At 53.8% G+C, this 21,891-nt stretch overlaps 2 protein-coding genes across 2 annotated transcripts; both read right to left on the bottom strand.

The window, feature by feature from the left end:
• Positions 1-85: 85 nt before the first annotated feature.
• On the bottom strand, positions 86-13,612 carry GOT2 (glutamic-oxaloacetic transaminase 2). The gene is made up of 10 exons (XM_063410362.1): positions 13,456-13,612; positions 7,992-8,148; positions 6,674-6,802; positions 6,270-6,329; positions 5,987-6,148; positions 5,436-5,540; positions 4,408-4,558; positions 3,603-3,768; positions 2,521-2,671; positions 86-2,065 (listed from the first exon to the last, which is right to left on the bottom strand). Exons 1-10 carry the CDS (start codon positions 13,599-13,601, stop codon positions 1,943-1,945), a joined length of 1,350 nt encoding a protein of 449 aa, XP_063266432.1. The 5' UTR covers positions 13,602-13,612; the 3' UTR covers positions 86-1,942.
• A 973-nt stretch (positions 13,613-14,585) lies between these two features.
• On the bottom strand, positions 14,586-21,104 carry CALB2 (calbindin 2). The gene is made up of 11 exons (XM_063410363.1): positions 20,967-21,104; positions 17,847-17,923; positions 17,569-17,658; positions 17,389-17,469; positions 16,509-16,565; positions 16,332-16,409; positions 16,166-16,221; positions 15,926-15,965; positions 15,765-15,818; positions 15,467-15,538; positions 14,586-15,231 (listed from the first exon to the last, which is right to left on the bottom strand). Exons 1-11 carry the CDS (start codon positions 21,055-21,057, stop codon positions 15,115-15,117), a joined length of 813 nt encoding a protein of 270 aa, XP_063266433.1. The 5' UTR covers positions 21,058-21,104; the 3' UTR covers positions 14,586-15,114.
• Positions 21,105-21,891: the final 787 nt, after the last annotated feature.

Below are 21,891 nucleotides of genomic sequence, written 5' to 3'. Positions count from 1 at the left end.
ATGGGGTAACACCCCCCTTCGGGCAGCTCTTCCCAGAGGCTGAGCCCGCGGGGACCCGCGGCAAGGAGAGGGCGAGAGACGGGGCTGTGTTCCAGGGTGCTTTTATTGTACAGAGAAGGAGCAGGAGAACGGCCCCACGCGGGTAAGAGGGGAGGAGGCGGCAGCTCCAGAGCCACGCAGAACCGGGGACCACAGCACAGGAACCCACAGCACCGTGGGGCAGCACCCGCGGCGTGTGCGGTATGGAAAGCGGTTTATTGCACAAAGGACAGCAAGCAGCGGCTGTGGGCATCGGGCCAGTAAACAAGCGGCGTGGGAGCGGAAACCTTCTGTCAGGGAGCGGCGGGAGGATCCAGCCTTCCAGCTAGTGTGGCAACAACACGCACTAGACCGGGACAGGTGCACCAGACCGGACCTGTCCCAGCTCCAGCGGGCACACAGCTGCCCTCGGCAGGAATGGAAAATGAGGGCTGCCCTGCTAATACCCTGGTATGGTTGCAGAGGGAAGAGGTGCCTGTGAAAGGAGACAATTCACAAACTCAAGAGCTAATACCTCCAGCCCTGCTTAAGGAGGCTCCACTCCATCGTGGGCCAGTGGCCAAGGATGACCCCATATCCCAAAGCAGACAGCTTTTGGGAGTTTGTTCTCTCCTCAACACCTATGTTGAACACCACAGGCTTCAATTTCAGCTCCATGACACTAGCTTGCACCTGGACAACTTCAGTTCACATACACTGTGATCCCGGGGCCATCAGTGGGAATTACCTCTTTCTACATGGCATTCTCAGGAGATGAGGGTTTCACTGGTCGTGTAAGATCCCCTGTGCTAGCACAGCCCTGAGAGGGAATGTTTGGTGCACGGAAGGGACAGGATGAAGTCCCCAGCTCAACATAGCCACGCACCAGTTTTATTTGGATTAAAAATTGGAGTCCAGTAAGTCACAGGACCTCAGGGACACTCGGTTTAGAAGGAGAGAACTGTTTTTGAGTCATCAGATTTCTCTCAAGATCTCTGTTTTCTGGTGTCACCAGAAATGTGGTTGAACAGAGCAGAGAGTGATGCCCCACACCTCCACACAAGGGAGATACTGCAGGGCCAGCTGCTTGGCTTAGAACTTTGGGACTTGTACAAAGACTGCAGGGAGGGCTGCTGGAGGTATAAGACTGGACTGCTGGGATTAGGACAGGGATGGGGGGAGGCAGAGACCACCAGAGAGTTTTCAGAGGAGATTCTTATTGGGGAGGGGAAGGGGGGGGTGAGAGATTGTTTCACCTCCAGGTATGAGAGGTTTAGAAGAGGGACACTGGTCTGCCCCACGCACTGATGCCACTGTGAATTACACCTGAAAGGAGAGTCCCAGATGGAAAGAGTGAAGCCAATGACGGAGCAGAGTTTGCTGAGAAGTCCTCAGAGTTGTCAGAGGACAGCTTTGGTGCTGCCCAGCCCCAGGCTGGGATGATGGAGGAGAATGAAGCCTGCTGGCAGCAGGGACTGGCTGAGGAATCTGGAGGAGCACACCAGAGCAGCCCTCCAACTCAGCCCACCCAGCTCCCTGCCTGCTGCTGCTTGGGCCAGCAGCCAACAGCCTCACAAAGCCTTCTCATGGAGAAATGTGTGCGGAGAAGCCTTTGGTGCCTATACCTTTGGTAGGATGGCATTGCTAAACATTTGCTTCCTCCAGCGTAGATAGGTGCTGGGGCTGATGGAGAAAGGATGGACAGCAGGGAAGAACAGCTGTGATGAGCAGGAGCCAACAATGATGTCCCTGCTCCACAACACAGGGTGGATTTGACTAGGCCTCTATAACAACTCATCTACAAGATACATTCAGCAGCGGCTTCAAGTGCTGTGGTTGGACGTATTCTGCTTGTTTCTTTTCCCTCCTCATCTTCGATTGGTGGGGAAGGGAAAGCCACCAGCTCCAGGGCACCCCTTTGTCTTTACTTTGTGACTTGATGGATGGCATGAGCCAGGTAACCCACATTGCCTGACGTAACTCCCGCCACAGAGATGCGTCCATCCTTTGTCATGTAGACTGAGAACTCCTTGATCAGCCGTTCCACCTGCAGTGAAAGAGCAAAGTTCAAACTGCAGGCCAACCTCTGCTGTGTCAGCAAAGTGCAAATTTACCCAGCTTGCTGAAACTCAAAGCAAACTGGCTGCCAGCAGACAGGACATCCCACTACCTGCAGAGTACGCTGTGCACTCAACTCAACCAGCAACACTACAGATGTTCAGCTGGAACAGTCACCTCACTTGAGCTGACTTTTAAGGTCACTTCAGAGCAGCACCAAGTGACTGCTTGCTTTGATAAACATGACAGCTACATTTACTTTCAATCTCCCCAAGTAAGCAGGGAACAGAGCAAAACCGGGATCCCCATGATGTGCCAGTGCTTAAGGCTTGGAAGATGTTCCTCTTGAAGAAGAAGTGCTGACAAGAGCTCATTTTGGCATCTGCAGTCAAAAACTTACAAGGACTCCAAATGGCACTTTGAGACCACTGGAATTGTGTTTACCTGCTCAGGCTTCAGCCCTGTGAAGCAGAACATGCCGATCTGGTCAGTGATGTGCTGCCAGTTTTTGGAGGATCCCTCTTTCTTCAGGTTGGACACCAGCTGAGTCCGCATGCTGATGATCCGGTCAGCCATGCCCTTCACCTCTGTGAGCCTGAGGAGCCAACCCAGGAACCATTCAGAGCAGGGCTGGAACACAACAATGCTGCTCTCCCCACCCCAGCTATTGAAAATCAACCTCTCTACCTGGAGGGGCCCCATAGAGGGATGCAGATGAGCATGAAGATGTAGCTCCAGCTGGGGGAGCTGCTTCTTTCTCCTGATACCTGAAGGTGACCTCTTTTTATTTATTCCATTGCTGTTGGACACTACTACCACAATACAGACATTTTTCACATCTGAAAGCCATGATTCAGTAGGATGCCTCATGGCAGAACTACTCAAACCCAGATAAAATAGTATCTACAGATAAACCAAGAGTGCAGGGGTAGCATTGGCAAACAGGCCCTGCTTCAAAGCAGCATAGCTAGGAAATGTCTCTGCTGGGCCCTGGATCAGGCACAAGTGTCAGGCTGCCAAAAGAACACAACCCCCAGCGAGGCCACAGCACACTGCCAGCCTTTGTTCTGCCAGGCCAGCTGTTGGGAGGGACCTGGCACCAAGGGGCTGGGAAAACAGCACAGGCTGATGCCAGGAATCAGGCTTAGGGCATGAGGGTTATATTCCTGAGTCTCATTCCCAGGGGGCTTACACTTCCACAGCCCCCACATGAGACACACTACATGGCTACACCACCTCAGACTTCCATGCTTCTTGGATAAGCAGCTCCTGCAGCCCTCAATCCTTCGGGAGCTTTATCCCCTCCTTTTCAGTGTTTTCTTCCTTGGTAACACAAGGAAAGCCTGTTTGTGTCAGGTTAAACTGACACCAGCTGATGCCAGGACATAAGCAGGGATTTCTCCAGAGTAAACATGGTTCTGACTGTTCCTGAAGCTAAGAGCTGCCTGTGTCAGCAGCACACAGTAAGCACAGCACAGGGCTGCACAGAGACCTCACTGTCATGAACATTATGGATTTCCTCTTACCACTCCTTCCGTAGGTCAGGGGTGTTCAGGATCATAGAGGCAATGCGCGCTCCATTCACGGGTGGGTTGGAATACATGGGGCGGATGAGGATCTTCAGCTGGGATTCGACCCTCTTGGCTTCATCTGCATCACTGCAGATCACTGTGAAGGCACCCGCTCGCTCTCCTAAGAGAATCACAGAATATCATCAGTTGGAAGGATCATTGAGTGCAGTTTTTGGTCCCGCACAGAACAACCCCAAGAATCCCACGATTCCTGTGTCTGACACCATTGTCATAACACTCCTTAAGCTCTGTCAGGCTTAGTGCTATGACCACTTCCCTGGGAAGCCTGTTCCAATACCCAATCACCCTTTAGGTTAAGAACCTTTTCCTAATATCCAGCCTAAATCCTCCCTGACACAGTTCTATGTCATTCCCTTGGGTCCTGTCACTGGTCACAGAGAACAGGTGCTGCCCCTTGGGAGGAGGCTGATGCCCACGATGAGCAGGTTGACCAAGCCAAGTGTCCTCAACTGCTCCGTGTATGGTTTCTCTTTTAGACCATTCACCATCTTTGTAGTCTTCTTTGGACACTCTCTGAAAGCTTTATATCCCTCTTATACCGTGGCACCCAACACCACACAGCTTTCGTGGATCCCTGTTCTCTAGAAGGGTCTCCACCAGCTCCTAATGGGTTATCCCTGCTCAGTACTGCAGGATGAACACAGGCTGCAGGAAGACACTGGCTGCTAAAACCCTGGAGGTATTGGGATCCCACCAGCAGCCTGGATTAAACTATTTCCTCGCCATGTGTCCTACTCACCATAGAGCCCCATGTTCTTAGCAAAGGACTGTGACAGGACAATGTTGATGCCCTGCTCGATGAAATACCGCACAGCCCAGGCATCCCGGTTGATGTCCCCACTGGCAAAGCCCTGGTAGGCCATGTCAAAGTACACGAGGAGGTTTCGTTTCTGCCAGCAAAGATGGAAGAGAGTGTCACAGAAGCTGAGCACCCCTCCAAGGAGCAGGGCAGCAGGCTGAGAAAAGCCATGCAGACAGTGGTCTGTCCACCTGCAGCCATTCTACTCCAGAAAGAGCCATTCCCCTTCACTCACCACAGGGAAAGCAGCCCAAAATCTGGAACTACCCACCACACATCAAAACAGCAGCTAAAGACCCTCCAGTGCACTTATGCAATGTGCAAGTCTGGCCCAGGAAGCACAAGCAGATTCAACAGTAATAAAATAGTCTACTTCAATGTCTTCTGTATTATCAGTTTCCAGGAAAATCACCTGGGAACTCTCTAGTTAGCTAGGCAGATATACCAGATGCACTGCCCCTTAGGCAGGAGATTTACCCTTCTGTAGGCCACAGAGATCACTTTGGTATCTAGCAGTTCTCAGAGCCCTACTACAGCCAGGTATCTTCCAGCCAAATTTTACTGGCTATAAGCTTGACGGAGCAGCAGGAAGGAGGAGAGGGTAGAACCTTCTCTATTTCCAGCTGAAGCTTGCAAGGAGGCACCAGGCATGTGAGAGCTCTTCCAGCATTTTTAACACACCAGCACTGGGTCCTCCTCTACAGCAATCACAGCTCATGCTTTCAACCCTGCTGCTCTCCTCTCAGGTCTCCCTACTGCAGCTTCCTGGGGCAGTGCCAGCAGAAAGCCCAATGGTCAGCTAGAAGCTTTCTGCGTGCATTTGGCTAGCTCCTGTCAGGAACATGACACCCATCCTGGCTCCAGGGAAGGGAATAACCTTTAGTGAAGTGAAGACCAGGTGCCACCCAAGAAAGGCCAGAGATGTGGTTTTCCCAGGAATGGCACAATACCCCTGGGACATTGCTTACCTTCACCATAGCTGCCAACTCCTTCCATTGCTCCTGCCGGGGATCCACCCCAGTGGGGTTGTGAGCACAAGCATGTAGGAGGATGATGCTCTTCTCTGGAATTTTCTAAGGAAGATGTTATAGAGAATTAATCATCAATGATATCGGAGCACTCTCCTCAACAGATGAGACAGCTTATATAAGTTCTGTGAGGCTTCTAGCCTTGGTTTAATGCCTCCAGGCATCACAGAATGATAGAATATTCCAAGCTGGAATGAACCCATAAGGAGTCCAACTCCTTGGTCCTGCACAGGACAACCCTGAGATTCACACTGTGTGCCTGAATTGTTCAAACACGGCTCGAAGCCCGGCAGACTTGGTGCCATGACCACTTTCCTCGGGACTCTATTTCAGTGCCCAACCGTGCTCTGGGTGAAAAACCTTTTTCTAATATCCTGCCTAAATCTCCCCTGACACAGCTTCATGCTGCATCATCACATATAGGGTAAAGTAGGATCACCACCCTTTTCCCCACATGGCCTTCCTTCTTCCAGGCATGGAAGGCAACTCACAGAAATGTCATCCATGGCTCCAGAGAAGTCAAGGCTGCAGGTCTTGGGGTCATAGTAGCGATAAGCCTGAAGCTGCATGCCAGCATCACGGAAAATGGGAGTGTGATTGCCCCAGGATGGTTTGGGTAGATACACATCACGGCTGGCTTTGAAGAATCGTTGCTGGCCAATGGAAAGACAGAGCATTCAAACAGGTTGAATACATTCAAGCAGTTAGAAAACCCTAAAAATTCAGCTCTGGTGAAAATATATCCTCTCCTTCCACTGCTGGCCAGGCACTCACCAAAAAGTTGGCTCCAATTCGCAGAGATCCAGTCCCAGAAATACCCTGCACAGTAACATACTGCAAGAAAAGAAAAAAAAATCTGAGTCTGAGTAGCCATGTTGTGTTACAGGGAGAGCACAGTCACTATGCTAGCAGTACATCAAAACAGGGACAAGGAGCTGGAGGGACCACAGGGGTCAGCAGGTCCAGCTCCAGGGCAGGGAGCTGGGCCCCCTGGCAAGGTTAAATCCTCTCCTTGGACAAGGCTGTTTCACCCCAGCCTTCAGAGGAAGCAGTGATGCTTGGACCCAGCCATCCCACAACTCAGAAGCATCAATACCCCAGCAGTTCTTCCACAGTTGCTGAGCACCCACATACCAACCGTGTGTCCTCCCTGCCCCTGTGTCCCTGCCTCTCCTTACCCGGCCGCTCTTGAAAGCCTCACTGTTTTCCCCCAGAGCCAGTTCTGCAGATGCCCGGGTGAAATCTGCTAGACCCCCGATGGGCAAGTACTCCTTATCCATCTTCTTGGCTGCTATCATGGCCTCTGCCTGGAAGAGAGGACACAAGCTCAGCGGGGAAGGCATCACCATGGAGAGAATGATGGACAGCTGAAGGTCACTTCTCTGCACATTTGCTTGCTTGAAAGGGGCAAAGGTTGGTTTACAGGAGTTTCTCTGCAGGGCTCATTCCAGGCACGGGACAGCAGTAAACATTTCAGATAAAACCCCACAGCCACCAGAGCCCTCAGTGGGTGTCACCATTGGTACAGTGGAGCCAAGGAAACCTGGCACCAGAAGAGAGCACCACTTCCAGCCCATTACAAGTCAATGCTGCTTCACAAGAACAGACTTTACCCAAGCAGGAATTGTCCTGCAGGAAAGCAAGACTTGAGTGCTACTGAGAGGCAGATATTATCTCTATATAGGAGACATCCCCAAACCAGGTAGGGCACCAAACCTTTTGCAGGGCCTTGTCATGCTGGGAGTGCCACAGACCCTGGCAGCATTCACATACCACCAGGAAACTGTCCCTGTGACACCATCCAGGCTCCCTGGTTGTGACCCAGCTGCACAGAGAGAGGAATGGCAAGGGATGGCTTTAACCCCACACTGATGAGACACATGGAAAAGGCACTCTCCCTATCAATGCACGTGTCAGCTGCGAGCTATTTAACAGCCTATTTTCTACCCTGACAGCCCTAAAAGACCCCATAATCCCCTCAAGGGCAATGTCCACACCCAGCTCCCCGGGCTGGAGTTTTAGAGGGGCTTATGGAGAAACTGGTAACATCAGCTCAGCAGAATTTCTAAGACTAATCCACTAAGGGGCCGATGTCAGCTCCTTCCTCCCTTGTGGGGTGCCCTAAAGAACAGTGAAACCTTCAAGGTGTTTCCTATTCAGGAAGCACCTTGAAGTTCAGAGAACAGGTGCATTGGAGGGCTTATGGAAGTCACCTATGAGTTATTTACCTGAATGGGAACAGGACATGTATACCCTGTTCTGTCCTGTACTACTTAACAGCTCTGTCATGTCTCAAAAGCATTAGTCCTGCTAAGGGAGACATCCAGGAATACTGTCCTGCTCTGTTAGAGATGAAGTTTATTTTAAAGAAGTTTATTTAAGTTTATTTTAAGTTTTATTTTAAGTTTATTGCTTAGTGATCTTCCCCCTCCCTGACTCTCTCAGGGTACCTGGCACCCGGATCTGTCTCTGCCCAGCAGCCAGCACCCCGCTCACCTTGCGAACACAGTTCAGGACATAGGGCTTCCCGTTGTCATCCCGATATGCCCCCACACCCAGGTTCATCTTCTTGGAGTTGGTGTCACGCTTGTAAGCTTCTGTCACCCCCAGGATGGGGTCGGGGGGACCCATCTCCACATGGGACCACCATGAGCTAAGGGGAGAAAGAAGAAGCTAAGCATGAGGCTTGAGAACTGGGCAGAGGTATGCACCAACATAAACCCTCAAGACAAATCTTGTCTTTAAAACCACTGAAAAAGATACAAATAGTGTTCAGAGAATTACCAAAAAATCCCAAACCATTTAAATCACATCACATATAGCAGAATGGGTAAAAAGCCTCAGTTCATTTTGGCTGAAGATAACTGACTCCCTCTCAGTCACTAGCATGTTGAAATGCTCCTGTTTGCCTTATGTGCTAACACCACAAAGAGCCCGGGAAACTGAAGCCTTGAACTCTTACGCTCTGGACAAGTGCCCAGAGCCTGCATGTGAGATTGCACAGGTTATTCCCCTCCAGGGAACCTTGGCCAGACTCGGGCAATTGCACAAAACATAAATACGGAGTCTGTTCCAAACTCCTGGAAAGGCTCTAGTACTAGAGCCTAATGAAAACTAATTTGTTTTTCTCCCAACATTGGCTGACAGAACAAAGATATTTCCACTCCTTGCCCCACAAATTCTGCCTCCCCTGGTGTTGTAGACAAATGCAGTTTTCCAGGAAATCAGAGAAGACAGTTTCTTCCCTGTGTGACAAGTTACAAGCTCTGATGTGAAGACCCTTCCCTGCTGTCAAGCACAAAACCTCCCTGCATCGAGAGGAGCTTTAGTTCCCTCAATATGAGGAGCCACCTGCCTCTGCCCTGCTGGCAGCACACCCTGAAGATGGAGAGTCTCTCTTAATGTCAAGGGCAGAGCAGACCATGCTATAAAAAGAAACCTGTTATTTCCTTTGGCCACAGTCTCGGCCCTGTCCCAGGTCCAGGCTTTGCAGGCCTGCAGACAGTGCAGGAGCAGCAGTGTGGTGTTTTTTAACCTGCCTGGCAGAGGGCTGTGGCTGTCTCAGCCCCCTCCTGAAGGCACTGAATGCAGCTCTGAGTGTCCTGACTCACCACGGGTGCCTACCCAGGTCCCCCAGCTCAGTGGGGAACAAAGGGTGCCATGGGAAGTAGATTGGGTTTATCTCTTGGAGAACTGAACTCAAGCCTTGATTGCTGAAGGAGAGAAACACACAGACAGCTTTAGTAAGCTTTGCAGCCCAGGAAAGGCTACCTCACCTGATAATAAGATCCTTTCCCAACTTGGGAATGCTGTCCTGGGGCTGGTCCCTGCCCCAGGCAATGCAGTCAGCCTGGAGCCAGCCCAGGGCCAGCCAGAACTCCTGCTGAGTGTGTAATGGAGACTGGGTAGGCAAATACAGATCTGGGCCAGGCGGGTTAAGGAAGCTCTAACTGATCAGCAAAACTCACAAAATCATCTCTCCTCTCCACTCTGTCCCTGTTTTAGGTCCATTTTGGCCAGGTTTACTCACTACAGAAAAATTTTGCACTGTCCCATGTATGTAGATTCCATCTCATGGAGTCCCAAACATCATTTGCCCTCTTCAGACTAACTGCTCTTCCCATCTATAAACTATTTCTAAATTAAAAAAAAAGCCTGTTTGTCCTTTTCACAGGCTTTGAGGAAGAGCAAGAGCCACTTCAGCAGTTTAAAAATGGAAGATGTGCTCAACGTTTTTCAGACCACTAACCAGTCTTAATTACCTCTACAAGTATAGGATTAACTTGGAAAAGAGAATGAGTCAGTCATGCCATCAACACACACCCTCCAGAGAGGGACAGGGGCTGCAGCCAGTGTGGAGGGAGTGATTTGGAGAACCAACCTGAGCAGAACACGTCAAGGGGACTGTCAGAGCAAACTCCTGATGCAGGTTCAGGCAGCTTTGGACAAACCCCTCCCAATGAGTTCCTGGCAATGGAGAGGCAGGGAAAGAGAAGAGCAGTGTGCAGAAGTGTGTCTCTCTGCAGTTTACCTGGTCTAGGATTACTTTGGTATCAAGGGCTGCAGGAGTCTGGCCTGCTACTTTTAAAGAGCTGCTACTCTGGAGATGGTGACAGCACCTACTTTCTGCCGGGCTTTAGCAGCTTACAGTGTTTGGGGTATTTAGGTCCCGATCCTGCTAAGGCTTAGGCAGGTCACTGAGTTTTAACATACTGCAATTAATGCTGATCCCACAGGCATTTACCTAAGCTGCAGCACTCCAGAGAGTTAAGTACTTTTGTTCTGATCCGGTTTTTGTGTTGGCTTAAGGCACCGAAGGGTAGGTTCAGGACTTATTTTCCCGTTCACAGCATGACTGTTTCCAAGCAAAACAAGACTCCTCTGGTGTTTCCAGGGAGGTGAGCTTGCAGGGAGAAAGGAGAAAAAAAGTCTAGGCTTAGTTGTCCAAACACTGCAGGATGCCAAAGAGAACACAGAGGCAAAGCTTTCCAAAAGGAGTTTGGGAAAAAGAGATCTAGTAGGGATCCAAGGCTACAAACCCTAAGACACTGCTACCACATTACTGTTCTTGTCCCTGCACTGCCTTGTATTTTATTCTGAGCAATTACAAGAACATTGGGCTTGAATAAAGGTCAAAGCTATAAACTGCACATCTCTGCCAGGCCAGAGGTACTCAGCGTGGAAAAGTAACCAGAGGTAAAATTAAGCTGGGGATGACCTACCCTAGGGATATTCAATGTAAGCCAAAGGAAGCACATTCTCTAGCTACAGGACTTCAACACGGAAGGCCCAGTCAGAGTTAAGATGCTCATCAGAGCTGGTATCCAGTCTCTGTACTCTTCAGCCATGCTGGTCTTCTGAGCTGGTTTAATGAAAAGCTCCAAGTGCAGTGGTACAGAGAGGGTGGGAAAATGCACCAGGAATTACATAAATCTGCAACACCTTTCAAAAATGTATGTGGAACTTATGCCTCAAGTGCACAGACCTAAGAAGTGCTTAAGAACTAAGCCAAGCCCGGAGAGCAAGCATTTACAAGCCCAGTGAAGGTTTCCATAGTGGAGAGGCCAGCCCACGTTCCCTGAGGTACAGCCACATAAGACACCGGATTTCAGAAGCTTTGCCAAAGCCCCCACAGCAGTTCTGCAAGACAGAGCAGATCGAGGGGCCAAAGGCTGTGGGGCTCTATGCAAACCACATCTAAAGCAAATATTTACAAAAGAACAATGCCAACAGCCTGCTGGCTACTACAGGGCCTTTCAAGCCTACAAATTCCTTGCCCCAGTGAGCTTCAGGTAAGCTTTCCACCAGGAAAAGTATTTAAATAGCTGTCTTGTGATACATCAGAGCAGCAGACTGAGTTATCACCCTAATTAGCATTTGTGTGTCAACGGAGCCATTTTAACCATTTCCTATCTCTTTATCTCCATTCTGCTTTCAGAAAGAGCATTCTCAGCTGGTAGTAATGCTAGCAGCTGGGGCACCACATTATATTGCTGAAGATAAGGAAACAGAAACTGCTAATCAGTGCTTGGATTCCCTTGCTGCGTAATAAGCCAATATTCCTGAGCAGGAAAATGGGGGTGTGCACAGAGGCTCCTTACTTACAAAACTTAACCTCTCTTGGGTGACCTCAATGAAATTTGGTAATTTATAATTTGCTGTATAACAAGCTTGAGAAAAATCAAAGCTTATGCCAGCAGGCTCCATATCTTTCACAGGCCTGCTACAGTCCATGGGCACAAAACACAAGTTCTAGATAGCTGCTATTCTGTCCCTGCCGAAAAGAGCCAGAAGGCTGACTTAGAAGCAGTAGTGACTGCTGGAATGGTGATTAAAAAAATCACTGCTTTCCTGCTCTGATATAGTCTGGAAACTGTTTCTTAGATACTTCTCCACTGGTGAGGGCCAGGAGTCAAAGGGTTCTAGAGAGCAGCAAGGCCTTGTGCAGATCCCTCTGCACACTCTGCTTCTTGTTCATCTGGTCTCAGTGATGTTACCAGCCCCGTGGCTCTCAGGTCAGCTGTATTTCATGAAAACTGTTCTGGGCTTTCCACACAGCTCCAGCAGCACCCTGCATCCCTCTATCCAAACCTCTGCTGACCAGAGACAGCAGAATCCAGAGCTACCAGTGCAGGACTGGTCCTCACAGAAACAGGTCACTGCCACCCTGCTCCTGCCAGGGTTTGTACGCCTGAGGGCACAGCTGTAGCACACCCAGCACACCTCTTGCCTCCGTGGATCGTGGGGTACAGCAGGCCTGCTGCAGCGGGCACGATCCCCAGGCCACTGCAGAGGTCCCTTTGGTCCCACTACCCAGGGCGGCCACACAGCACCACCTCAGCCCCATTTCACACCATACACAATCCTGGAACGGTCTGGGCTGGAAGAGACCTGAAAGATTACCTTGTACACACCCCTGCCATAGACAGGGACATCTTCCACTAGATCAGGACGCTCCATGCCCTGTCCAGCCTGGCCTTGAATACTTCCAGGAATGGGATGGGCACAGTTTCTCTGGACAACCTGTGCCAGAGCCTCACCACCCTCACAGGGAAGAATTTGTTCCTAATAGCTAATCTACCTCTGCCCTCTGTCAATTTAAACCCATTCCCTCTTGTCCTGGCATTCCATACCCTTGTCAAAAGTCCCTTTCCAGCTCTCCTGTAGCCCCTTTAGATACTGGAAGACCACAATTAGGTCACCCCGAAGCCTTCTCTCTTCCAGGCTGAATAACCCCAGCCCTTTCACTCAGCCTTTCCCCACTAATGGTGCTCCATTCCGCTAATCATCTTTGCGGCCTCCTCTGGACTTGCTCGAACAGGTCGATGTCCTTCCTGTGCTGAGGTCCCAAAGGTGGATGCAGTGCTGCAGGTGAGGTCTCAGCAGAGCAGACCAGACGGGCGGAATCCCCTCCCTTTACCTGATGCCTGCGCTGCCGGCGATGCAGCTCAGGACACGGCTGCTTTCTGCGCTGCGAGCGCACATGGCCGGGGCACGGCCAGCCTCTCATCGACCACATCATTCCTGTCCCGTAGCACAGTGTACACCACTAGCAACACCCTGGCCCAATCACTTAAGGCACAGGGTGTCCCCAACCCATGGGTGAAGGCACCGGGTGTCCCAGCCCGTCGTTAGGGCACAGCCTCCCCCCGGCCCCGTTTCTCGGGGCTCCCCGGTGCCTACGCGCCCTCCACGGCGGCGCCTCAAGGGCAGGCGGGGGGCGCCGGGCTGGGCCGCAGCCAATCAGAGGGCGAGGACCCCCCTCCCCAGCCAATCCGAGCGCGGTCCGTCCCCCCGGCAACCCCCTTCCCCGGCGCGCGTCACCCGCTGCCGCACGGGGGGATCCGCTCCCCGCAGCCTCCCCCCACCGCCACCTCAGAACGGGGCTCAGCCGCGGGAAAGCCCCCTCCGCCGGCACCGGCGGGCGGCCCCAGGGGCTGAGCCACCTCTCAGCCCTCACCTGGCGCGGGAGGCGGCGGCGGCGAGGCGCGGGGCGGCGAGGAGCCGGCGGCTGTGCAGGAGCGCCATGGCGGCAGCAGCGGCGGTGGCGGCGGCGGGCGGGCACTTCTCACCACGGGCGCCGGCTGAGCGCTCCGCCCCGCGCATGCGCCGCCGCGCCCCGGGCACTGCCGGCCCTGCCCCCTGGCGGCCGCTACGGGTCAGTGCAGCTGCGCCGCCGGCCCGCTCGGTCCGGGGCTGTGCTGGGCTTTACTGGGCAGTGCTGGGCTGTACTGGGCAGTGCTGGGCTGTGCTGGGCTGTGCTCGGCGGTGCTGGGCTGTGCTGGGCAGTGCTGGACGGTACTGGGATATGCAGGACTCAACTGGGATGTAGTGAGCCATGCTAGGCTGTACTGGGTCATCTTGTACCGGGCTATACTGGGCTGTCCTACACTATACTGAGCTGTAGTAGGCTGTACTGGGATATGGAGGACTCAACTAGGACATGGCGGGCCAACCTAAACTGTGCTGGACCATCTTGTACCAGGCTATACTTGGCCATACTGGGACATACAGGATGGTACTGCACCATACTGGGCTGTACAGCATTGTACTTGAGCTGTATAGGGCTGCACTGCACCATATGGAGCCATACAAGCCTATACAGGGCAGTCTTGGGCCACAGCGAGCAATACAGGATTGTAACACACCATACAGGATTCTACAGGGATATACAGGGCTCTATTTGGCCATATGGACCTGTACAGGACTGTGCAGGACTGTACTGGGCCATGCTGGGATGTATGGGGCTGTACTTGGTTTCCCTGTGCCATTCTAGGGTGTACAGGGCCATGTCGAACTGTAAAGGTCAGTACTGGGCTGTGCTTAGCCATGTAGGACTGTACAACACCACACAGGTCTGTATAGTGTGATACTGGGCCATACTGAATTGTATTGAGCCACAGAGGGACGTACTGGCCTGTACTGGGCCATACTGGGCTATGTGGGGCTGCACTGGGTCATAATGGGCTGTACAGGGTTGTACTGGGCTGTACATGTCCAGAAGGGACTGCACTGCACTGGGCCATGCAGGCCTCAGCTGGGCTGCACTGGATAGTACAGGAGTGGGAAAGGTCACCCTGGGACTGGTTTCCAAAACTGGGAGTGGGGGAAACAACCCTTGGGATGTCCCAGAGGCTTTGGCAGGGCCTGGGAGGTACAGTGTCCCCACCCAGCCTGCCTACACTCTGCTCCCCAGGAATTTTCAATGACCCTCATTCCATCCCAAATGCTCCATCTCCCTTTCCCAGAAGCCATGTCCTCTGTGGGATCCGAGTGTGGGGATGTCTCCCTCCTCCCTGTCACCCCGCAGCCCACCATGGGATGGAGAAATAGGGGCTCCAGTCTAGCAGTACTTGAATTTATTAGTAAACTGTTCTTTGGTAAATGATAGAAACTCAAGAGACCAAAGGAATGAAAACAACACCCCCGCAAAGAAAAAAAAAGTCATATAATTAAACAAACCAGGCAGATGGGAAAAAAAAAAACCTTTTCCCCCCCACATGGGATTTTAGCAACCTACAGCAAACCCAAGAGCTGTTGGGGGAGCTCTGCAGTGATGGGGGCTCCACCTTGTGCTTGTTTCAGGGGAGGAGGAGCATGGGCTGTGTGTATGGGGGTCCTACATGGGGGGCTCATTGCAGAGCACCATCTCCAGTTCCTTGCGGTAGAGTTTGCCCCCGTCGGAGAGGTTCATGATGCTCTTCCTGTAGTTGGTGAGCTGCTGGATGTTCATCTCCTGCAAGGCATGGGGGAAGAGGGGGTGGGCATCCCCTTTCCCCCTGGGGAATACCCCCAGGCTGAGATTACACTCCCCGCATCTCCAGTGCATCTTCCCAAGAGGATGCAGGGTCAGCACCCAGACCAGCATCTCCTGGTCTCCATGGAGCATGGACACGGAAAGATGCTGCTGGGAGAGGGGAGAAGGAACTGGGGAGCCCTGAGGGTGGCATCCAAGCTCGGCCCCCACTTACTTTTTTATTCTTCTCATACAGGTCTTTCAAAAGTGCATCCAGCTCATTCTCATCAATGAAGCCATTCCCATCCTGGAGAGTGTGGGAGGGACGTCAACAGCAGGAAGGACACAAGCCCCACAATTCCCCCTTGGACACGGACATCCCCAGACCCTCACCCAGCACAGCCAGAGGTAAACCCAGTTCTCCCACTCAAAACCAGAGCAGGGAACTGTCCCGACCAAACCCATACAATTTGGGTTTATTTTTTGCCAATTTATATTTATTTGGGGTGGTTTTCCATGAACCAGCTCCCTACCTTGTCGTAGAAGGCAAAGATGGCATTGAACTCATCTGAGGACAGCTTCATTCCCTGGAAAGTGACAAGGGACACCAGGGTATGAGAGAGGGGTTGGAGGTACAAGCAATGAGAATGGGTTGTTTTTGTTTTATTAGCAATAGGGAGCAGTATTACGTTACCTGAAACTTCAGAAGAAAGTTTTCTTGCACAGGCAAAAGTCTGAAAAACAAGAAGGGCAGGGAAGAGCGGGAAGCAGCCAGAAAAAGACACTTAAATCACAGTGATGCTTTGCTCAGAAATATGAATAAATTAAAGAGAAAACAGTTTTCCCTGGAAGCTGGAGCAGACTCTTCCTAAATATGAGCATTTCAGGTGTCTTTCCTTCCCCAGCTCTTCCTTCTTGCTGCCCATGACCTTACCGGGACATCTCGGAGAGGCCCAGCTTCCCGTCCCCATTCATGTCGAACATCCGCAGCTGTTGGGACACAGACAGTACCTGTCACCCACCACCTCCTCCTCCCCTGCACGCACCGACGGGGGTGCTGAGAGCCCCGGTGGGAGCACAGTGCCCCAGGTCCCACTTACAATGGTCTGTGTGTACTCCTGCAGCTTGGGCTCATCGTAGGGCCGGTTTGCCTTCTTCAGCAGGTCCGATAAGAAGCCCTAGGAGGAGAGGGCTTTGCTCACTGTCCCCATCCCCAGCTGTCCCAGCAGGGATGTCCCCCTGGCAGGGACCCAGCCCACCCTATGCCCACAGCCCACCTTGAGCTCGTTGGCTTCGATGTAGCCGCTGCGATCCGTGTCGTACCTGCGCCAAGCCTGTGGAGGGACTGCCATGAGCCTTTGCAGGGGCTCCTGTCCCCACTCCCCCCTGACGTGTGTGTGTGTCCCCATAAACCCCCACTGAGAGTGTCCCCCACCACCCTATCGGAGATGGGGCCATTCCACAGCTGCTGCTGGTGTCACCTGCTCTCCCTTGGGGCTGGATGCTTTTGTTCAGCCCCACACCAAGAGTTCAAGTGCCTTTATCCTCATGTCAGTATGCGAGACCAAGCTTTAATATTTAATAGTATTTAATTGTTTCCCCCAATTAAACAATAGTGCCTGTTTACCCCCCCACCATGTCACAGGGTGCTCTTCTTTCAGCTTTCCCCTCCACCCAGGGTTCAGTTTCCATGTAAAAGCTCCTTCCTCTCCAGGATGCTGCACATTCCCTTCCACCACCAGCTATGTTTTATTCCCCACCTGCAATTTCTCTCCTACTTGCGTGGGTTCACCCCATGCAAGGGCCCAGCAAGGCTGTGAGGTGGCACAAAGCAGTGCTGGCTTTGGCACATCCCTTGGGCACTTAGGAGCAACCATGTGGGGAAGTTTACAAAAAAGGCCCAAATCCTTGCAGCTCACTTTGCCTGGGGGCTGGGATGAGGCACCCAGCTGCCCTGAGAAGGATCCAAGGGGTGCAGAGAACTGGGAAAACTCTCCGCTCTTCCCTAAACCAGCACTACCTCCCAGTGCTGAGTTAATGCCAAGAGTTTGGGGGAGACCAGGGGAGGTTTGGGCAGTTCAAGTTCCCACTTGTTTTTCCATGGTGGAGCTGGATTGAATTCCTTGGGGATCCCCCAGCACAGCCTGTCCCACTCACCTCCATGAACTCTGAACTGGAGCCCACATGCTGACGGAAACACAGCAGAAAATTCTCCTCCGTGGGCAGGATCTGGGCCAGCTGTGGGGAACACAGGCATGGTGGAATGGTGGAGGAGAAACACGAGCATGGGGGTGGAACACAAACAATCCAAGGTTTGTCAGGTCCAGCACCACTCACCTCTGCCATCTCGATTTTGCCATCTGCATTTTTGTCGTATTTGTGCATGAACTCCTTCATCTTGTCAGCCAAATTGTCCTTCTTTGAGTCCTGCCATCAAGGAGAGAGGGGATGGATGCATTTTCCCCATTGCCTGTGTTGGTGTTCTCCTGCTTTCCTCCCAGAGGAGCCCCAGCCCCACTCATCAGTGCCCAAAGGAGATGAGGCTGACATGAGCATGCATCTTTGGGCATGAGGGAACAGGAGAAGGAGGGAGCAAAACCAGGAGATGCTCTTACCACACCCGCCCCCTTTCTTGCACTTTCCAGCTCTTGGAAGAAATTTTCCAGCTCTTTGCCTTCAATGTAGCCATTTCCTGGGGAAGGAAAAAAGTGCAGTGAGACTTCCACAGTGTCAGAGCACAGGAGGAGAGGGACAGGTGCTCCCAGGGGACACGGTGCTTGTTCCCTCTGCACCAGGACATGGCTCCAAGGCAACTGTGGCAGCAAGAAAACACCAGCCAATGCTGATGCTGAGTGTTACATGTACTGGTGATGCCCAGATTTGCCCAGGTGACACAGAGCCCTGGACTTGTCCCTTGCACTCATTTGTAGGACACAGGGGACTTGTGCTTTGCTGCATTTTCTGTATCTGATGCTTCAAACAGATGCCTTTAATAAAGGCACCCCATCCCGTGCAAGTATCTTTCAGTCATGACTGTTCCCTCAACCCCCTGTAGGGGCCACAAGGGCAAATGGGGAGCAGAGGCAAGGCACCAGCACATCCTGGGTGCAGGATCAGCCCCAGGAAGGGCTGACCCCACTGCCAATCTCCAGCATGGCCAGGAGCTCCAAAAGATCCCTGTCCTGTGTACCTCGCACCTCTCACTGCTGGGATCTGTGCTGAGGTGTGGTTCCTCTGGAACCCGGGGTATCTACAGCCCTGCCCTGCCTGTGGGATGCTCAGTGGCCAGATGGCTCAGCCAGGGCTCAGCCACACATGGTGCCCACAGTGCTGGCCCTTGGGGGTGGCTGTTGTGCCTGGAAGCAGCAGAGTCACATCACAGCTGAGGACAGCAGTGGACACACTGGCTCCATGGTGCTGTCAGGCAAGGTGTCACCTCCCTGCCAGAAATCCTCCCTTTCCAAGAATGTCTGGACACAGCAGAGGGATGTTGCCCTTTTCCATGAAGTGCCTGGCTGAGGGATAGCCAGGGCTCTTCCTTGTGAACATTTCCCCCAGGACTGCTCCACTTTTCAGCCTCCGGAGCTTTGGACCACAGCTCCCTGCTCTGCGCTGCCTTCCGCAGTATCCCCTGCAGGCTCCCTGGCAGCATCTGCTCCCCACTGCAACACAGCAGCTGGGAGTAACCCATCCACATCCCAGCTCGAAGCACTGGGGAAGTCCCAGGGTGCCTTCCTCCTTGGTGACCACATCCCAATGGATGAGCAGCAGCATTCCCAGGATGGGATGAGGGGCTTGGGTGATACTGGAGTGCCGGCATACTTGGCTTCCTACTGCTCTTCCCAGGGGCTTTGCTTTTGTGGGTGCAGGAGAACCCCAAGCAGCTTTGAATTCAGTTGGGGAAAAAAGAAAAATCAACAGGAGTTTTGAGGTGGGAATAAAGAATAAGGCCGAGAAAAGCTGTGCCCAGTAGCTTGGCTTCCTCCAAGCAGCAGCTTGGACAGGTCTGATCCATCTCTGCAGAGCAGCGGGATGTGGAGTGTCATGGAAAATCCCCTCCAGAGAGCCACAGCCAGTCCACACAGCTCCACCTCAGAGCCTCGGGGCAGCTGTGGCTGGTAAAGTGAGGACATCAAAGACATCCAAGGGGACATCTCCGAGGCATGACAAGCCTGAGGGGAAGCGGCTCAAGGCATGGAAGCCACATTGAAGGGGTTTAAATGCAGGGATGAGCTTGGGTGAAGTAGTCCCGTGCACAGGGCAATGAACCCCAGGCCCCTCCATTGGCACAGGGGAGCAGCCAGGGCTGTTGGAGCTCCTGCCTGGTGCAGCCAAGCATTGTCCTTGTCAAGGCCACCGTCTTTTCCGACGCCTGAGTCCCTCCTCTCCTGGGTACCTGCTGTGCCGCAGCTCGACAGCCTTGCCCTGCCCAGGGGCCGTGGGCCAAGCTGGATCCGTGCCTGCTGCTGTGTTTTGGAGATGACAGAGCACATCCAAGGGCGCAATGGGACGCGCTGCAGGAAGGCAGCTGGATACCCACTTCAGGAGCTGCCCACTCCCACTGGAGTGCCACCTTCCCAACCCCTTTAGTGGCTGTTCCAATGCCAGCTCCAGCAGTGACAGGGATCTGTGTCTGTGTCCCCAGTGCTGTGGGGCTGCAGGGGGGGAAACCCAAAATGCAGCCAGGAGCAAGCTGAGCTCCAGTTCCAGCAGTGTAGTTGGGGAGGCTGCATGACGCAGTTCCCAGAAGGTTTTTGGTCCCCAAACCTCCCTGCAGGAACAGGAGACTCAGTGAAGGACAGGAGCTTTCCCCTGAGTTGCTGTTCCCAGTGGGCTGAGCCTCTTCGCGGCACTGCAGCGTTGGAAGAAACTGTTTTCCCACAGAACAATGCTGGTTTTTGCATTTCCCCCCCTTTTTGGGGCTGACAGTGGTAGGAACAGGGATGTCCTGCCCAGATGTGGCTCTGTGGGAAGGTGACATCCCCGTAGTGAACGCGGGTTTTGCCACAGTATCCCCGGGGAGAGGTTTTGTGGGGCTGGGGAGCAGGCAGGCAGAGACCAAGCACTCCAGACGTGGAGGGACCATTCCTCAGCCTGCCTCAGGCATGGGACACCCGCTCTGTCACCTCTGGCAAGGGGGTGGCCCTGGGGCCAATCTGGTGGCTGCACTGACCCCCTCCCTCCAGGTATCAAGTGTGGGGCACTGCCGAGGCAGGGAGACAGAGGGGACCGAGGGTGGACACTGGGCTCCCCGGGAAGGGCAAGATCCCCAGAGCAGCACCCCAGGGGTGACACCAGCCCCTAGCAAATCCCAGCTCTAGGCACCCGAGGGACGTGCCAAGGAGACCGGGAATATCCCGGGCTCAGCGTCCCATGGGCTGAGGGCTCCCAGGAGGGTCCAGTTCTGGGGCTCCCCGTCCTTTCCCGACGGGGAGGTCCTGGGGGACCGATCGCTTCCCCGACCCCAGAGCTTCAACCTACGGAGCTGCGCCCCGGAGACTCTCCATCACCCCGGAGACTCCATCCTGGAGTCTCTGCATCCCGGGGGCTCTCCATCACCCCGGGGGCTCACCGTTACCCCGGACTGCGGCGGTGGAGGTTCTATCCTCTCCTCCGGGATGTTCGGGGACTCTTCACCACCCCCCTTCAGCCCCGTGCCCCCAGGGATGCCCAGCCCGCTGCCCTCCCCGCCGGTTTTCTGAGGAGCGAAGTGTCCCGCGCGCCCCGGGACTGACCGTCCGCGTCGAAGTGCCGCCAGATGTCGAGGAACTGGGAGGCGGTGAGCTCGGCCAGATGGAGGTGCGGGGCCTGCTGCGGGCCGGCCATCCCGCTCCCGATCCCGCTCCCGATCCCGCCGCTCCCGATCCCGCCGCCGCCCGCAGCCGCCTTTTATACCCACCGCCGCCGCGCCGCCCGCCGCCGCCAGAGGGCGCCGCCGCCCCGGGACACCGGCCCGGCACGGGGGACAGCGGGTACCGGGACAGCGGGACAGAGGGACAGAGGGGCAGGGGGACAGGGGGACAGCGGGACACCGGGACAGGGGGACAGGGGGACAGCGGGACAGCGGGACAGGGGGACACCGGGACACCAGGACACCGGGATACCAGGATATCGGGACAGGGGAATACCCGGACAGCAGGATATCCGGACAGTGGGACACAGGAACAGCAGGATATTGAGATCAGACATCAGGACAGCGGGATATTGAGATATCAGGACACCAGAACATCGGGATACAAGAACATTGGGACACCAGGATACCGAGATACTGGGACACCGGGACACGGTTCCCACAGTGCTGGCCCTTGGTGGCTTTGGGGGGTGGCTGCTATGTTGGCATACCAGGAGATTAGGAATACCAGGACATCGGGATACCGGGACATCAGGATACTGGGACACTGGGAGCACTGGGCACTGGAGTCGGCAGCCCGTGCCCTGACACTTGTCCCTGCCTTGTCACCGAACCCCACTCTTTCACCTGTGTTGCCCCATGACACTCCTGCCCTGTGTCACCTATCCCTGCCCTGTGCCACTCATCCTTGTCCCACATCACCCACCCTGCTTAATGTCACCTGCCCCTTTCCTGACACCCAGCCCTGCCCTGTCACTCTGCCCTGCTGTCCCCTCCTGCCTGTCACTCCATCCCTTCCCCAAGTCCCC

This window comes from Prinia subflava, chromosome 13, assembly GCF_021018805.1.
Source record: "Prinia subflava isolate CZ2003 ecotype Zambia chromosome 13, Cam_Psub_1.2, whole genome shotgun sequence".
Taxonomy (NCBI): Eukaryota; Metazoa; Chordata; class Aves; order Passeriformes; family Cisticolidae; genus Prinia; species Prinia subflava.
Note: the sequence above shows the minus strand (reverse complement) of the source record. Positions and strands in the feature narration are given on the sequence as shown.